The sequence below is a fragment of the Equus quagga genome, chromosome 2, assembly GCF_021613505.1.
Source record: "Equus quagga isolate Etosha38 chromosome 2, UCLA_HA_Equagga_1.0, whole genome shotgun sequence".
Classification (NCBI taxonomy): domain Eukaryota; kingdom Metazoa; phylum Chordata; class Mammalia; order Perissodactyla; family Equidae; genus Equus; species Equus quagga.
In genome coordinates, this window is record NC_060268.1 from 92,575,624 (window position 1) to 92,591,665 (window position 16,042).

A 16,042-nucleotide genomic window follows, 5' to 3' on the forward strand; every position below is an offset into this window, starting at 1 on the left:
GTCAGAGGTGCCTGAGGTTGCAGCGTGCTGCTTTCTGCTTGTTTTTCTTTCTTTATCAGCTGCTTAGAATTTTTAAAATAATTTCTCTCCAAACCCATTAGTCACTCAAAGCACAAACAGTACCCTGGTGGATAGATCTGTGTGTGTTTATTTTTTTCTTCTTCCTCTCCACCTCTCTAATTTATTTCTTTAGCATTACATGAGTATAAACTGTAGAATCCAAAAATGATAACAAATGAAAAGGGAAAAAAAACCACCTCAAATCCCTCCAGGGATACCACTTTTCAGCATTTTGTCATTCATCTTTCTGGATATTTTTTCTTTTATGTTTTTCGTGAGGAAGATTGGCCCTGAGCTAACATCTGTTGCCAATTTTCCTCTTTTTGCTTGAGGACGATTGTCGCTGAGCTAACACCTGTGCCCATCTTCCTCTATTTTATGTGGGATGCCACCACAGTGTGGCTTGACAAGTGGTGCTAGGTCCGCGCCTGGGATCCCAACCCACGAACTCTGGGCCGCCCAAGCAGAGTGCGCAAACTTAACCACAACACCACCAGGCTGGCCCCACGGCTTTTTTTTCTCTATGCTTGTATTTTTCCCACAAAAAAATAGACTCTAACTGTACATACTATTTTATAACCTTCATTTTCACTTAGCAGTAGATAATTAGTATCTTTCCTTGTTATTACAACAAGAAAGATATTTAAAATTTCTATCAATGATACATGCACATAATTTTTTTTTTTTAAGTATAGAAGGACTTATTATGAAAAGCAACAACTGCCTCAGTTTCCCCAACCCAGGCCTGGTTAAAAGGGGCAACTTTTAATCATTTAGACTTCTTGCTAAATAGTAGTTTCCTCTGTATATTTAGGAAAAATGCTTATACCACTGTTTCTTGGATTATCTGACTTACTGATTTGCTACTGAGAAAAATAAGGCTTTCCATCACATCCATCACCATTCCCCACCCCTCCTAACATTTTCAGCCACTATATTTGGTCACAGTTTAGTACACCAAAAGCTTAGTTTCTTGTTCCATTGACCATTGACAGTATCTTGTGGCCACCTGCTTTCAGAGGAAGTTAGAGAGAGTCCCCTGTTTCCTTAACTCCCCCACCCCCTGCATCACTGTGTCTGTCTTGTACATTCAAGGTTCTGAGGTCAAGGATGATAACATTTACATCCTGTTTAATACCCATCAGTCTTCCATGAGTGACTGTGTGGTGGTGTTAAGAGTTGAAGACTAGTGCCCTGTGTTTGCATTCTTCTGCCAGTGTAAATCGTGTCGGGCCAAGGAGTGGGCTGTCCTTGCAAGTCCCTCTCTGTGGGTCTAGTGCCGCTCAAAGGAGAGTGATAAATGTACTTTCTAATATTCTGTTATGTGCTCAAACACCGTCTCTTCATATTTTAGCTCACTTCCTATTTTGACCATGCCTTTCTTATATAACTTTGCTTGTTTTTCTGGGGTTTCTGATACAACATCAGTTTTACCAGCTGCATAGTATTCCATCAAGTGAAGTATTAGGATTTATTTACACCCAGTCCCCTGTGGTTGGACATTTCGGTTGTTTCAATTTTTCATTAATATGAATGGTGCTCTAATTAATGTTTTTTCACATTCATCTTTGTGCATTTGTTTCCTACATAGTGTTTGAGAGTCCAGGAATGCTGCTCCCCATTAAGCCTGATTCCGTTGTCCCCAGCCCCTTGCCACCCACTGCCTTGCTGATCTGCGTTCAATCAGATTGGCCCATTCTAGAGGTTGCTGTAAGAGGGTTCTCGTGGGAGAGGTGGCCCCCAGGTAATGTCTATCTTCCTCTCCCCAGGCTCTGAAGAGCGGCCATTTCTCAGATTTGAAGCTGGAAACATTTCCAACTACACGGCCCTTCTGCTGAGCAAGGATGGTGAGACCCTGTATGTGGGTGCCCGAGAGGCCCTCTTTGCGCTCAATAGCAGCATCAGCTTCCTGCCAGACGGAGGGTACCAGGAGGTGAGAGATGATGCCCGGGGCTGGCTAGGCTGGGCAGAGGATGGCAGAGGGGAAGATGGACAGGAAGATGGGTCTTCTGGGTCTGAGGATGCTGCAGACAGGAGAGGGGAGAGGAGAGGCCCGGCGTGTCCTCCATCCTACTTGCGCACTGACCTTCCTCTTCTCCTCCCCAGCTCCTGTGGAGCGCAGATGCAGACAGGAAACAGCAGTGCAGCTTCAAGGGCAAGGACCCACAGGTGAGCCAGCACCTGGAGGCGACCTGGGCCAAAGGAGGGATGGAGTGTGGTAGACTGGGACCCGGGTCGGAGGCAGGAGGGTGGGGCAGCTGCAGCCAGCTGTGATGGAAAGAGCATAGGCTTTTGCGATGGCCACACTTGCGTCTGGATCTCAGCCCTATACTTATTATCTCTCTGACCTTGGACAAGTCGCTCTGCCTCTCTGAGCCTTAGTATCCCCACCTGTAAAGTGGGGAGCATGAGGCCTACCTCGATGGGCTTACCCTGAGGATTCACTGAGCTAACAGGATAAGGCACCTGGTACATGCTAAGAGCCACATGAAGGCCAGCACCCAGCATGACCAGCGACTGGTGGGGTGGGGTCGAATCCCGCTCGGGGCTGCCTGTCATGGCCAGTCTGACAGATTCTGGTTTGGTTTTGGCCAGACCACTCGGTGGGGTCTGGTCCAGCCTGGGGTTCTCTGGAGGACTCCCCACCATCCCCAGGGACCCCCTGGTCCTGTGTGCAGCAGGTGGTGGCTAAGGTGAGGGCAAAAGAGCACCAGACTTGGGGTCAGGACGCAGGTCGACTCCTGACTGCCCCTGACTTCTGAGACTCAGCGCACACTTATTGATCACCTGCTCTGTGCCCAGGTGCTTTTACACACTGGAGGTATAATTGTGAGAAAGAAGGAAGAACAACAGGCAAAGATCAGTCCGTTTAAAAGGTTGTCGGGTTACAGTTCATTAAAAAAGTGGCATCTGAGCGAAGACTGGAAGGCGGTGAGGGAGTTGACCCTGGGTTTCCTGGAGGAGCAGGACTCTGGGTTTCACTCTGAGTGACGTACTTGGGGGTCCACTGGAGAGAGGGCTGAGCAGAGGGTGGCATGGTGTGACGTGTGTTTTAAAAGGGTCCCTCTGGCCGCCGTGGTGGAGCGCAGCCTCTGGGGGGTGAGGACCGAGGGAGGGAGACCAGTGAGGGGCGGGAGGTGATGGTGGCTCACATCAGGGTGGGACCATAAACGGGGAGAGAACTGGTTGGATTCTGGAGGTATTTTGAAGATAGGGCCACTGGGATTTCCTGATGGAAAATGGGGGAAGTGAGAGATGAGGAGTCGAGGCTGACTGTGAGGTTTGGGGCCCCAGCAACTGGGAAGATGGTGCTGTCATTAACGAAAAGGGAAAGATCTCGGAGGAGATTTTGGGGGACAGTCAGAAGCTCGGTTGGAGATGCCCGTGAGACACCCTCGCAGAGGTGATACAGGAGTGTGGGGCCCAGGGCTCAGGGCCCTGCATTCCCGCCTGCTCTGGGTGGGGCTTCCTCCCCAGCTGGGTTGGGAGGGACTTGTGGTCACCGAGGACCTGAAGAGGACCCTCATGGGGCCAGACAGCCCAAGGGGGAGGGATTCTGTGCCTTCACCCACAGACTGAAGAGAAGTTTGCCAACGACAGAGCTGGCTGAACCCCAAGGTCCTCCGTCCAGAGCACACGCTCTGTGGTCCCCCATCTACTCTGCCCCGGCAGGCTCCTGGCTTCTCATTTGTTCCTGGACTTAAGTGCCCAAGAGCAGAGGCCGCACGCCCAGGACTGGCCTTGGGTCGAGCTCAGCGGTGCCCCCGGTGGCGTGCTTGAGCTGACATCCTCCTCCCTCCCTCCCCAGCGTGACTGTCAAAACTACATCAAGATCCTCCTGCCACTCAACAGCAGCCACCTGTTCACCTGCGGCACAGCGGCCTTCAGTCCCGTGTGCACCTACATCGTGAGTGCCCGTCCTCGGCCTCGGGCTCCCTGCGACCAGCCTGGAGCTGCCCTGCTTTCTGCCCCAGGGCGCTGTTCTCTAGCCCCAAGCCCTGGTAAAGGGCGGGGCCCAGGAGGCTTCCTGGCAGCAGTGGGCTCTGAGGGCCGTGACCCGGCCCTGATGGCCAGGTTGCCCTGCAGGGGAAGGAGATCCTGACTGACCCAAGACTCGTGCTGCCTCCAGCTCCCTCCCCTGCTCTCACCAGTTCCCGCCAGCCCACCCCGCACACCCTCTCCTCAACATACACCACCCTGCCTTTATGCCCTACACGCACCGGAGCGAAGGGCCGCCTTCTGAGGCTGTGGGTTAGAGCACCAGCAATGGAGTCATGTCACTGCCCCTTTGTGGGCCACATCACCCTTCTAAGCCTCGTCTCTTCTCTGCGCACTGGGGCTAATAGTGCCCACGCCAGAGGGTGCCAGCACCGTGCCCTGGGTGCTGGGGTGAGACGGCCGGCCCAACACCTCCGCTCTCTCTGGCACGCCTCCCTCCTTTCCTGCTGAGCCCACTCATTGCCTGCTGTGGCCCTGAGCTCGCCTGTCTGCCCCCCTGCAGAACGTGGAGAACTTCACCCCAGCCCGGGACGAGGCGGGGAACATCCTCCTGGAAGATGGCAAGGGCCGTTGTCCCTTCGACCCCAATTTCAAGTCCACGGCCCTGGTGGTTGGTGAGTGCTGGGAGCAGGGTGGCAGGGTGGGCTCATTGAGGCTCCATGTTGGGTGGGCAGGGTGGGCCCCAGGCCTGAGCGGGTACACCCACGCTGCGCTGCTTCCCAGGGGCTGTGGAGTGACCCCGGGCTGCCCTTGGTTTTGGCTTTTCCCGGCTCCCACTTCCTTCTCTGCCCACTTCAAGTGAGATGGGCAGCACTGGGGTCACTCTGGGCCCTGAGCGGGGAGAGGGGCCATTCCCATGGGAATGTTGTCTTGGCAGATGGCGAGCTCTACACTGGAACAGTCAGCAGCTTCCAGGGGAATGACCCGGCCATCTCCCGGAGCCAAAGCCACCGCCCGACCAAGACCGAGAGCTCCCTCAACTGGCTACAAGGTGAAGTCCTCCCTCCACCCACCCAGTGACCGTCCTGGGAGCCCTAGGGAGGGGGCGCCCTCCCCCGCAGGGCCTGAGAGCAGAGTCTGCCTGTCGGGTTCCTGGGCTGACTCTGCGCTCCCCATGGGCCCCCACAGACCCAGCCTTTGTGGCCTCGGCCCATATTCCCGAGAGCCTGGGCAGCTCGCAAGGGGATGACGACAAGATCTACTTCTTCTTCAGCGAGACTGGCCAGGAGTTTGAGTTCTTTGAGAACACCATCGTGTCCCGCATCGCCCGCATCTGCAAGGTGAGGGGCCGGGTCACCCAGGGACCCCCCAGGGCTCCCCGGGTACTGGATCAGGAAATGCCAGGAGGGCCCCCCTTACCCCCAGCCCCATGGCCTTTTCCTGTCCTCCAGGGGATCAGCTTGGCTAACGGCTTCTCTTTCTCTCTTCTTAAGTTAAAATAGCTCATCCTTTTTTCTTATTTAAAAAATGTGAAAGTACAGAAAAGTACACAGAATAATCTCTTGTAAGATAAAGAGGCATATAGCGTTGCGATTAAAGCATAGAGTCTGGAGCCCGGCTGGTTGTGTGATCTTAGGCAAGTCCTTTCCCCTCAGGTCCAGCTTCCTCATCTGTCCGGTGACAATAATAACAAACCTTCCCTCAGAGTTGTTACACGGATTAAATTAATCCACGTCAAGCTTCTAGAAACGTGGTAGACAACAACTAAATGTTACTATTAGTGTTATGATCCTGCCGCCCCACCACAAGAAGTGACGCTGTTAACATTTTAGAATGTTCCTTGCTAGTCTTTTTTGTTGCATATGTATAAATATATATGTGTTTATATTACTTAAAAACTATTTACAAACAAGAGTTGTACTGTAACGCAGTACTTTAGCCTCCCCTTCTGCTCATCAGCGAGTCGTGACGTCTTTCCGTGCTTGTAGACAGACTTCCCTCCTGCTTTTCTCTGGCCGTCCGCAGTAAGGAGAGCGCTCTCCTGGGGTGGCACCCCTATGCCACCTGCAAGGCTTCTGGATTCTACTTGGAACTCAGTCCTGGCTTTGGCTTGCCCTTCCTTCCTGGTGTCTGTCTCAGCTGCCACTGGGGAGGGAACCGTGCGGGGCACCGAGCCTGCCACCCTGGCCCGACTTGAGCCCGGGCCCAGCCTCTGTCTCCCTCCCCCAGGGTGACGAGGGCGGCGAGCGGGTCCTACAGCAGCGCTGGACATCCTTCCTGAAGGCCCAGCTGCTGTGCTCGCGGCCTGACGACGGCTTCCCGTTCAACGTGCTGCAGGACGTCTTCACGCTGAGCCCCAGCCCCAAGGAGTGGCATGACACCCTTTTCTACGGGGTCTTCACATCCCAGTGGTAGGGCCCCAGGACCTCGATGGGGATGGGAGGGTGAGGGGCGGCTGTGCCTGGGGCCCAGGAGCTGGCCTTTGCGCCCAGGAGGCCTCATCCTGAGCTCCAGGGCCCTTGAGTTAATGTAGCCATTTCCTTTGTAGGCACAGGGGGACCACAGAGGGCTCTGCCGTCTGTGTCTTCACTATGAAGGATGTGCAGAGGGCCTTCAACGGCCTCTACAAGGAGGTGAACCGTGAGACGCAGCAGTGGTACACGGTGACCCACGGAGTGCCCACGCCTCGGCCCGGAGCGGTGAGGACCACTGCCTGCTGCAGGGTGGAAGATACCACACGGGCATCACCTGGCTTCCCCAAGTCTGTTCTCTCATCTTGAACATGAGGGCAAAAGCTCAGGCCTGCATGTCCTGCTGGGTTAAGTGTGACCGTGAATGTGGGGACGCCTTCAGACCTGTCCCGCAGAGCAGCCATGTCCCCCTCCCGGCACTCACATGCCTTTGTAATTGTCTGTTGCCTCGTGCCTCTCCTCCACTTGGCTGTGAGCTCCTTATTTAGTTATCGAGTGACCAAATGGCCAGGCCATGGGGAAATAGTCCTTTATTCCTTCCAGCATACTGCTCCTCCCAAAACAGACCTTGAGGCAGGGATGTGAGTGCCAGCAGTTGATCTGGTGGGTGATCCCAGGAGGTGGCCTGAGGGAGTTGGAAAGAGAAAAGGAGGGAGCCAAGCCAGAAAGGGTGTGTCAGTGAGCTGGCCGTCCTGGGGCCCCTGGGGCCTTGAGAGGGGTGTGGAGCGCATCTTTGAGTTGTCCTGCTGGGATGTTTGTCACCACCCCTGTGCCTCCCTAGTGGTGGAGGGTCCCTCGGGGGCTTTAACGCTCAGGGCTCTTACAGAGGACACCCTCGGGCAGAGAGACTAGGAAGCCCCAGGCAATGTGGGCACTCACTGCAGGCCCCTTCCTGCCCCTCCACTCAGAACCTCACTCAGCCAGGGCTTCCTGGGAGCATGGGCGAAAGGATGCCAGAGGAGCAGGACGTGCGGTCATGCTTCTTGAGGCCTGGGTGAGGGCCAGGGCGTAGGCAGGGAGGAGGCACAGCGAGGAGACCCTGTCAACCAGGGACCTCGGTGCCCACATACCAGATTAGCAGTGTGGGCTCTCTCCAGAACGCACGTGATGTGCCATGGCTTCCGAGGGTGGGTAGATCTGCTGTCCGCTAAGGAGGCTGGCCAGCAGTCCTGGCAGGATCCTCGGGCTGCTGTCCTGCCTGCTGCCCTGAACTCGCTCGCCTCACACGCCGCCTTCCCCTTCAGTGCATCACCGACAGTGCCCGGGAGAGGAAGATCAGCTCATCCCTGCAGCTCCCCGACCGCGTGCTGAACTTCCTCAAGGACCACTTCCTGATGGATGGGCAGGTCCGCAGCCATCTGCTGCTACTGCAGCCCGAAGCCCGCTACCAGCGCGTGGCCGTACACCGCGTCCCTGGCCTGCACCGCACCTACGATGTCCTCTTCCTGGGCACCAGTGAGTACCTGCAGCAAGACAGGCTCGGAGTCGAGGGGGCGTGGCTGTTGGGTCATGGGCAGCGGCTCTTCCCAGGGCCTGAGTGGTGTCCCTGCTCCAGGTGATGGCCGGCTGCATAAGGCGGTGGGCGTGGGCCCCAGGATGCACATCATTGAGGAGCTGCAGATCTTCTCGCCAGGACAGCCCGTGCAGAACCTGCTCCTGGACACCAACGGGGTGAGCAGGCAGAGGAGGAGGCCAGGCAACGGGCTTGGGGCGCCCCTTTATCATTAACAAGCAGTCCCCACCCAGCTTTTCCTCCTCTGCCCCCTCAGGACAGAAAAATCCAGGCTCATGGTGTGAGCTGTCAGACAGTGGGGAGCCTGGGAGCATGAGAGGAGGCCTCCTGGGGAGTGGCTTTGTGGGCCCCTGAGCCAAGTGCAGCAATGGGTGGTGGCCCTGGCTGCCCACACCTGCCCCTCATCCCCCTGTGTCTGTGCAGGGCCTGCTGTATGCTGCCTCCCACTCGGGTGTAGTCCAGGTGCCCGTGGCCAACTGCAGCCTGTACCAGAGCTGTGGGGACTGCCTCCTCGCCCGGGACCCTTACTGCGCTTGGAGTGGCTCCAGCTGCAGGCTCGCCAGCCTCTACCAGCCCGAGGCGGCCTCCAGGTGAGAGCTCCTGCAGGCCCCTCCCTGTGCACTTGGCCTCAGCACCTTCCCTGGGGCCTTCAGAGAATCACCACACAGCCTGATTTGCATCCACTGTCTCAGCATAACTGCTAATTAGCTCCCCTTCTGATTCAAAAGTGCCGTAGTTCAGACAATAAATTATGTCCGGCCTAGCCGGCACAGCTGTGACAGGCCTTGAAGGAGAACATGTTTGATTCAAAATATGGTAACAAAAAACAAGGGCAGCATAGGTCCACTAACAAACCCATTAAAAATTGTTTTCAGAATAACCTATTTGGATTATAAAATGTTCTTATAGAAAACTTAGAAAACAGAGATAAGCACAAAATAAAAACTACCCCCAATCCTACCGCCAAGAGAGAATCTCAGTGAGGTTTGCTATATATATATCCTCCCAGATTTTCCTACCTATGTGTAAAACAAACAAATACGTATTTTAAGTAAAAGTAAGACCTGTCTCATTTGTAGTGTCCTTGCTTCACGTAGAGGGACACCTGGTGCTAGTTTTATATTTCAAAAAGCCACGTGTGAGTACACCTGGACGGACACCCAAAAGTCTCCCCGTGCCAGTCGCTGGTGGCCCACTGTGCGTGGTTTCTGTAGTGTCTTCAGCCTTTGTGCTTGCTTGAGATTTTCAGGTGCTCTGAGTGCATCAAGAATTACTTTTCTTCTTTGTTATGTTTTATTAAACAAGTCAGTGCGTGTGCATTGCTTTAAAAGGGACGGAAATGTATAGATCCAGCTGTCCTTCCAGACTCTTTAAAGGCTCACACTCCTTTGTAATTCAGGGAAGTATTATATAGCTTTTCTTGAAATACATACTGTGTAGACAGAGGAGACGAGGCTCAGACCCTGCAGGGGGAGGACTCAGCCTTGGGGAGCTGTCTGCCTCTGCCTGCTTTGGGCCTGGTGGTCCCTGAGCCCCAGACCCTTCCCCTGGAAGGCCTGTGTCTACAGGGCTGCATGAGGGCCTGTGCAGTGCTGAGGGTTGGGGGATGCATGCTCACGGGGGGCTCCCGGCCTATCGCACACTCTGGTTGGTCCTCAGGCCGTGGATCCAGGACATCGAGGGGGCTAACACCAGGGACCTCTGCAACACTTCCTCGGCCAGGCCCAGGTCTTCTGCACCAACAGGTACGGTGCCCGTGGCGGAGAGGAAAGTGGGGCCAAGTCTGCTTAGAAGGCACTGCAGGTGCTGGTGGCTGTAAGTGCCCTTCCTCACATCCTCCTCATGCCTCCAGCCCTGCAAGCAGGGCCCTGGGAAGTGAGACTCAGGCCCTGAAGTCCCCAGGGTTGCGTGTCATGGCATGAGGAGCACAGCCCCGAGGGAGGTGGGTGAGCCTGGGGCACACCAGGACTCCAGCCCCCCTTTACCCTGTGCCTCTTCTGCCCGTAGGCGAGGAGCCATGTGAGCAAGTCCTGTTCCAGCCCAACACGGTGAACACCCTGGCCTGCCCCCTCCTCTCCAACCTGGCGACCCGGCTCTGGCTTCACAATGGGGTCCCTATCAATGCCTCAGCCTCCTGCCGTGTGTTGCCCACTGGGGACCTGCTGCTGGTGGGCAGCCAGCAGGAGCTGGGGCATTTCCAGTGTTGGTCTCTGGAGGAGAGCTTCCAGCAGCTGGTAACCAGCTACTGCCCCAAGGTCATAGAGGACATGGGAGACCAAGGGGACCACAGCGGCAGCGTGCCTGTCATCATCAACACGTCGCGGGTGAGTGCGCCAGCCAGTGGCAAGGTCAGCTGGAGCGTGGACAAGTCCTACTGGACCGAGTTCCTGGTGATGTGCACGCTGTTCGTGTTCGCCGTGGTGCTCCTAATTTTATTCTTCCTCTACCGGCACCGGGGAGGCATGAAAGTCTTCCTGAAGCAGGGAGAGTGCGCCAGTGTGCACCCCAAGACCCGCCCTGTGGTGCTGCCACCTGAGACCCGGCCGCTCAATGGCGTGGGCCCCCCTAGCACCCTACTCGACCACCGAGGCTATCAGGCACTGTCAGATAGCTCCCCAGTGCCCCGGGTCTTCACCGAATCAGAGAAGAGGCCACTCAGCATCCAGGACAGCTTCGTGGAGGTGTCCCCAGTGTGCCCCCGGCCCCGCGTCCGCCTGGGCTCTGAGATCCGGGACTCCGTGGTGTGAGAGCAGACTTCTAGAGGCCACCCTGGCTTCAGGGGCCAGGAGTGCTCCCCATGGAACACAACCATGGTGCCCAGTCCTTGGAAGCAACGGGGCCAGCCCGCTGCTCTTCAGCCAAGTAGCGAGGCCCCCTCCGACCCAGCCAGCCACAGCCCCGGAGGTCCTGGCTGAAGATGGGGGCCTGTCTAGGTGGGCAGAACAGTGCTCCTTATGTAAACTGAGCCCTTTGTTTAAAAAACAAATGAAAATGTGAATTACGAGTGAGAAGAATGAGAGACGACACAGAATGCAACACGAACGGCCGCTCCGGTTCACAGCCCCTAGCCTTAAGGTCCTGCAGGGGCCTTGGGGCCACATCCAAAGTGGATGTTTCAGACAGCTGGAAATCCCTCCCCAGCTGGCCTCTTCCACCTTCGGCGTTGTCCTGCCGCCACAGCCTGCCCTCTCACTGCAGAGCCAGGGGCCAGCGGCGGCGCCAGCGCCATGGGTCCTGCCTTGCCGACTGGCCAAGTTGTTACCGCCATCATCCCGTCACCTCAGGGACCAGAGGGCTATGTCGGCGCTGCAGCCCTCACCAGGCCCCGGGGTTCAGACCCACCTCCTAGACATTTCCGGCCTGCATCAGGCCGTGGCCACATGAGAGAGGGGGCACCAGCCCAGAAGAGAGTTCATGACAATTAGACCTTTCCCTCTGAATTCAAGGAGGGAACCGTTGCCTGCCTTCCTCCAGCCCAGCCTGAGAGCCTGTGTGTCCCTTTCCCCACGTCCACCCGAGCCGCCTCTTCGAGCCCAGTTCCCAAGTCCCCCTGCACACTGCCTGCCTCCCGTCTAAGGGATGTTGATACTGCCCGGCACAGGGCCCTTGAGTTTATGTGGGTTTTATATTTTTTTTAATAAGATGCACTTTACTGTTTTTTTTTTTTTTTTTAATAAAATCTAAAGAATTGAAATTGAATCCTGGCCCTTCCTCTTAAAGGACTATTGCGGGGCCTGCCTGGTGGCGCAGCGGTTAAGTGCGCACGTTCCACTTTGGTGGCCTGGGGTTCGCCGGTTTGGATCCCGGGTGCGGACAGGGCACCGCTTCGCAAGCCGTGCTGTGGCAGGAGTCCCACATATAAAGCAGAGGAAGATAGGCACGGATGTTAGCCCAGGGCTAATCTTCCTCAAAAAAAAAAAAAAAGACTTGCTCTTTGAGGTTGGTCTAGTTCTCTGACATCTGGGAGGTTCCAGGCCACCTCTCTCAGGGGCTAGTGGGCCAGAGCCGGCCTCGCCTGGCTGGCTGAGCGCCTCTCTTGGGGCAGCATGGTTCTTAAGGTGGGGACTGACGCACTCATGGGGCAGGGGCAGGGGACGTTCGGGTTCCCTGACCCCCCTTACTTTGCATCTCCAGTTCAGCGGTGGCGGCACAGGTGACAGGCTTGTTTGTTTTTTTAACTCTCCAAAAAAATGTCTGTTTTGAAAATGATCACACAGTAAAGCTGGTTGTTTTCTTTTGGTATACAGTTCTGTAAAGTTTAACACCTGTAGAAACTCTTGTAACCACCATCACGACTGGGATACAGAAGGATTCCATCCCAACGCTGCCCTTCATCCTCACATCCCCACGAAGGGGCGGGAGGGGCGGGGTGCAGTTTGACTTCCTGCTGGCCCCTCCTTTTGCTCCTGTTTATTCCCAGTATGACCGAAGGCTCCTAGAAATCCAGTCCTGCCTCATACCAGTGTTTCTAGTGTCACACACAGGGTCAAAACTTCTAAACCTTTATTATTGATTAGTAGAAACACAAACAGCCATGACAGTGGCAGGGAGAAGGGGAGAGGCCTTGATGTGCGGGCCCCTCCCCTGCCCGGGGCGAGACTGCGCGGTGCCAGCTCTAGGCCAGGCCAGCTTGGCCAGCCCTGGCAACACAGGCATGACCTTGGTCACAGCCCAGGAGTGGCAAGGTTCTTCAGCAGGGTGCTGGGGCACACGCTGTGCCTCCTGTCACAGGACAATCTTAAAGGAGCTGACAAGAGAAGAGAGGCTTGGGTTTTTTGCTGGAAGAGGAGAATAGAGACTAAACCCAAACTTACCCCTATGACCCCTGGGAATGGGCTGTGTCCCACCCCTGTTGGTCCCTTTGGAAGAAGAGCTACCCTGATACCTTCAGAGGAAGTGGGGGGGGGCTTTCTCTCACCCTGGACACCACCTCCCATAATAACGTCCCAGACCCAGATGCAGCAGATGGGGATCACCGTCATACCTTGCAAAGTCTGGTGAACGAGAGATGACATGCTGGAACTCAGAGAGATTGATGGTCCCATCCCTATCAATGTCGGACTCTTCCAGGATCTGGGAAAGGGAGAGAGCTTCAGGCCAAAGCCCCACCCCTACCCTCCCACCCCCTGACCCGACCCGGCCCGGCCCAGCTGCTCACATTGTCTATGAGCTGCTTCATCTCGGAAGCACTGAGCCGTGTGTCCTCGCCCTCTCCCGTGAGGCAGTTCACGAGCTGGCTCAGGTCATCTCTGTTCAAGGTTCCATCATCATCAAAGTCTAGAGAGCAGTCACAGGAGGCCAAAAAGGATAGGGTCAAGATGAGCTCCAAGGATGACCCCCAGCTCCCCAGCAGGACCAGCACAAAGACCACGTGGGAAGGGGTGGTGTTACCAAAGATGCGGAAGGCATAGTGGGACTTTATGTCTGGGGTTGCTGTGTCACTGAACACACTGAGGAGGTCCAGAAAGTCCTCAAAGCTCAGGCTGTCTCTGGTTGGGGATGTGGAGAAGACCCTGCAGATTCGCTCCTTGAAGGGGTTGGCCTAGGCAAGAGAGCGCTCTGTGAACACCATGGGACGCAGGCCAGGTCGCACACTCACCAAACCCTCCCAGGAACTGGAGGCGCAGCTCACGGTATTCACACCATGAGCTCAGGCTCAGGAGGGAGAACCACCAGCACTTTGGGGCTGGCAGGGAGGGCAGGGGGACCGATGACCCAGCTGGGGAAGGGACAGGATGGCTTCCTAGGAGTAGGGTTTAACCCAAAAGCAGGCCTTCTCTGCCCAAAAGGGGCAGAGAAGGAAGAGGAAGCCATCCTAAGCAAAGAGAACAAGATGGGCTGGTTATTTTAGAACACAAACATTTACTTGAGTATGTACTGTTACTGGCACGAGGCCAGGCCCTTTGCATAGAAATTTCCGCAGCAGCCCTACAGAGAAACAATCTGCCTCTGGAATAGGGTTTCTCAAATTTTAATAGGGTAAGTCCTCTTAAAGGACAAAACTTGGAGCCTCCAAGAATACGTCTGAGAACCCCAGTTTGAGAAACACCATTCTAGATAATTCCATTGGGTGATTTTGGTAAAGTCCTTGCCCCCGGGAGATTAGGGCTAAACAGAGAAAAGACCAGAATGGGGATGAGTGGGGCCAGCCCAGTGGCACAGCGGTTAAGTGTGCACGTTCCGATTCGGTGGCCCTGGGTCCACCAGTTCGGATCCCGCGTGCGCACATGGCACTGCTTGGCAAGCCATGCTGTGGCAGGCGTCCCACATATAAAGTAGAGGAAGATGGGCACAAATGTTAGCTCAGGGCCAGTCTTCCTCAGCAAAAAGAGGAGGATTGGCAGCAGATGTTAGCTCAGGGCTAATCCTCCTCAAAAAAAGAAAAAAGAATGGGGATGAGTGACCACACGATCTCAAGATGAGCAGCAGAGGGAGGGTGGGGCGCTAGCACCTTGAGCTCTGGAAGGCTGAGGATCTGCTCCAAGGACACTCGTATCTGCAGTGACTCCTCCACACTCCGGTGCTCCTGGGGAAGCAGCTCACAAAACCGCCTGTGGGCTCTGGCAGAAGGAGGGGAACCTGTTGGCGCGCCTTCCTGTGGGTATTGCATCCCCCAGTCCTTGCCTTGCTACCCACTGCAGACCAGGTGAGGGGCTGAGCCACATGCACAGAACTTCTCAGTCATCAGGCATAAGCCAAAGGGAGGTACGTCACAAGACAGTACAGGCTGGGAGTCCATTCTTGCAATGGGTATTTACTGACTGCCTACTGTGCACCAGGCACCGTGCTGGACTCTCATTCCAGAGCTCCCTGAGGGATGGAAAGATTGGGGAAGGAGCCAGAAATTGCCCCTGAAGAACAGGGAGAAAAGAGCAAAATCGAAACCTCATTCGCATTTCACTGCAGGGACTTCCTGCTCCTCAAAGCCCCCCTCTGGCTAGCAGCCCCCTGAACTACCCCCTCCTCAGCCCCCACCTCCTTCACTGGGATCGCTTTTGCCAAGGGAAGCCCAGGAACCTCCTTCCTCAAGTGCCCTGGCCACAGAGAGCTGGCACACGACTAGAGCGGGGCTCCAGCCCCAGTTCAAGGCCTCGTACCAGGCGTGTAGTCTTAGGCAGGCTACCAACCTTCTCTGAACCTGCTTCACTGTCCCCGTAGCTCTCCCGTGAGGATTAATCTAGGTAACGTAGGAATCACTTAGCACAGTTCCTGGGCAGGGTAGGTACTCAGTAAGCGTTAACGGTTACTGCATTACTCAGGTAGAGCGGGGAGCAGGAGCCAAGCTCCCCAAGGCATCTCCGGCTTTGCCAGTCGGCAAAGCCATCCAGGAGCCACAGCACTCTCTGCTGTACTGGGGCGGAAGTTCGGTTTTGCAGAAGCCCGCGGCGCAAGGGGCAAAGGGCGCCTAACTTGGGCTGGAGACTACGAGGCGGCCCCGCGGTGCAGAGCTGGGGCCCCCCTCGCGGGCGGGGAGGCGTGGCGGGAGCAGGGCACAGCCGAGCGCTCGGGGCCCGGGACCGCAGCTCCGGATCAGCGGCTGACCTCTGAGGGCAGGCCACCGCCCCTTCCGCTGGGGGGGCCTCGGTTTGCCCGTCTGTGAGACGGAGCCCCCCGAAGCCGCCCCTCGAGGATCGCAGAGGCGAGGACCGAGACGGCACTTACAGGAGAATCTCCTGCTTCGTAAGGAACGTCAAGTCCTGGAAGGCAAACGGAGGCGGGTTCAGCGGGCCGCCCGCCGGGGGACCCCGCTCCCGAGGGCAGGCCCGCGCGCCCGCTCCCTGGGGGCCGCCGTCCCGCGCACCTGGTACTCGGCCAGCAGCTCCTTGGACAGGCGACTGCCCGAGGCCCCCATCGCCGCGCCGCGCCGCGCGCACAGCTCCGCCGACTCGTCTCGGGACGCCGGCAACTTTCTCACTTCCGCCCTCGGGCCGCGTCCCCGCCCCGTCCAGTCCCCGCGGCAACCGCTCCTGGGGCCGCCGCCCCGGGGCCCGCCCCCTCCTTAAAGCGCCCAGGCGCTCCCGCCGGGCTCAGCCGGCCGGCTCCCAACTCCGGGAGGGCC

The 16,042-nt window shown here is 56.5% G+C and overlaps 2 protein-coding genes across 2 annotated transcripts in view; one reads left to right on the forward strand and one right to left on the reverse strand.

Moving 5' to 3' along the window:
• SEMA4B (semaphorin 4B) overlaps nucleotides 1–12,219 on the forward strand; it is a 35,518-nt gene extending 23,299 nt beyond the window's left edge. Inside the window, exons 3-15 of the mRNA XM_046652187.1 lie at nucleotides 1,830–1,993; nucleotides 2,167–2,229; nucleotides 3,869–3,967; nucleotides 4,562–4,673; nucleotides 4,937–5,050; nucleotides 5,188–5,339; nucleotides 6,229–6,410; nucleotides 6,548–6,698; nucleotides 7,715–7,925; nucleotides 8,026–8,141; nucleotides 8,407–8,573; nucleotides 9,643–9,728; nucleotides 9,991–12,219. Coding sequence (XP_046508143.1) covers nucleotides 1,830–1,993; nucleotides 2,167–2,229; nucleotides 3,869–3,967; nucleotides 4,562–4,673; nucleotides 4,937–5,050; nucleotides 5,188–5,339; nucleotides 6,229–6,410; nucleotides 6,548–6,698; nucleotides 7,715–7,925; nucleotides 8,026–8,141; nucleotides 8,407–8,573; nucleotides 9,643–9,728; nucleotides 9,991–10,730 — 2,357 coding nt within the window. The 3' untranslated portion in view covers nucleotides 10,731–12,219. The remainder of the gene's footprint in view (nucleotides 1–1,829; nucleotides 1,994–2,166; nucleotides 2,230–3,868; nucleotides 3,968–4,561; nucleotides 4,674–4,936; nucleotides 5,051–5,187; nucleotides 5,340–6,228; nucleotides 6,411–6,547; nucleotides 6,699–7,714; nucleotides 7,926–8,025; nucleotides 8,142–8,406; nucleotides 8,574–9,642; nucleotides 9,729–9,990) is intronic.
• Nucleotides 12,220–12,469: 250 nt separating this feature from the next.
• Nucleotides 12,470–16,025, reverse strand: CIB1 (calcium and integrin binding 1). Its single transcript, XM_046652190.1, has 7 exons — nucleotides 15,785–16,025; nucleotides 15,646–15,680; nucleotides 14,435–14,543; nucleotides 13,375–13,525; nucleotides 13,142–13,260; nucleotides 12,968–13,056; nucleotides 12,470–12,730 (listed from the first exon to the last, which is right to left on the reverse strand). Exons 1-7 carry the CDS (start codon nucleotides 15,833–15,835, stop codon nucleotides 12,709–12,711), a joined length of 576 nt encoding a protein of 191 aa, XP_046508146.1. The 5' UTR covers nucleotides 15,836–16,025; the 3' UTR covers nucleotides 12,470–12,708.
• Between the last annotated feature and the right edge of the window lie 17 nt (nucleotides 16,026–16,042).

What these genes read in the sequence shown, in the direction of transcription:
- CIB1 (XM_046652190.1), bottom strand. Translation starts at nt 15,835, where the DNA reads ATGGGGGCCTCGGGCAGTCGCCTGTCCAAGGAGCTGCTGGCCGAGTAC. An exon ending in ACGAAGCAGGAGATTCTCCT is followed by an intron (nt 14,544 to 15,645) that starts GTAAGTGCCGTC and finishes TCCTTCTGCCAG; the next exon opens with AGCCCACAGGCGGTTTTGTG. An exon ending in TCAGCCTTCCAGAGCTCAAG is followed by an intron (nt 13,526 to 14,434) that starts GTGCTAGCGCCC and finishes TCTCTTGCCTAG; the next exon opens with GCCAACCCCTTCAAGGAGCG.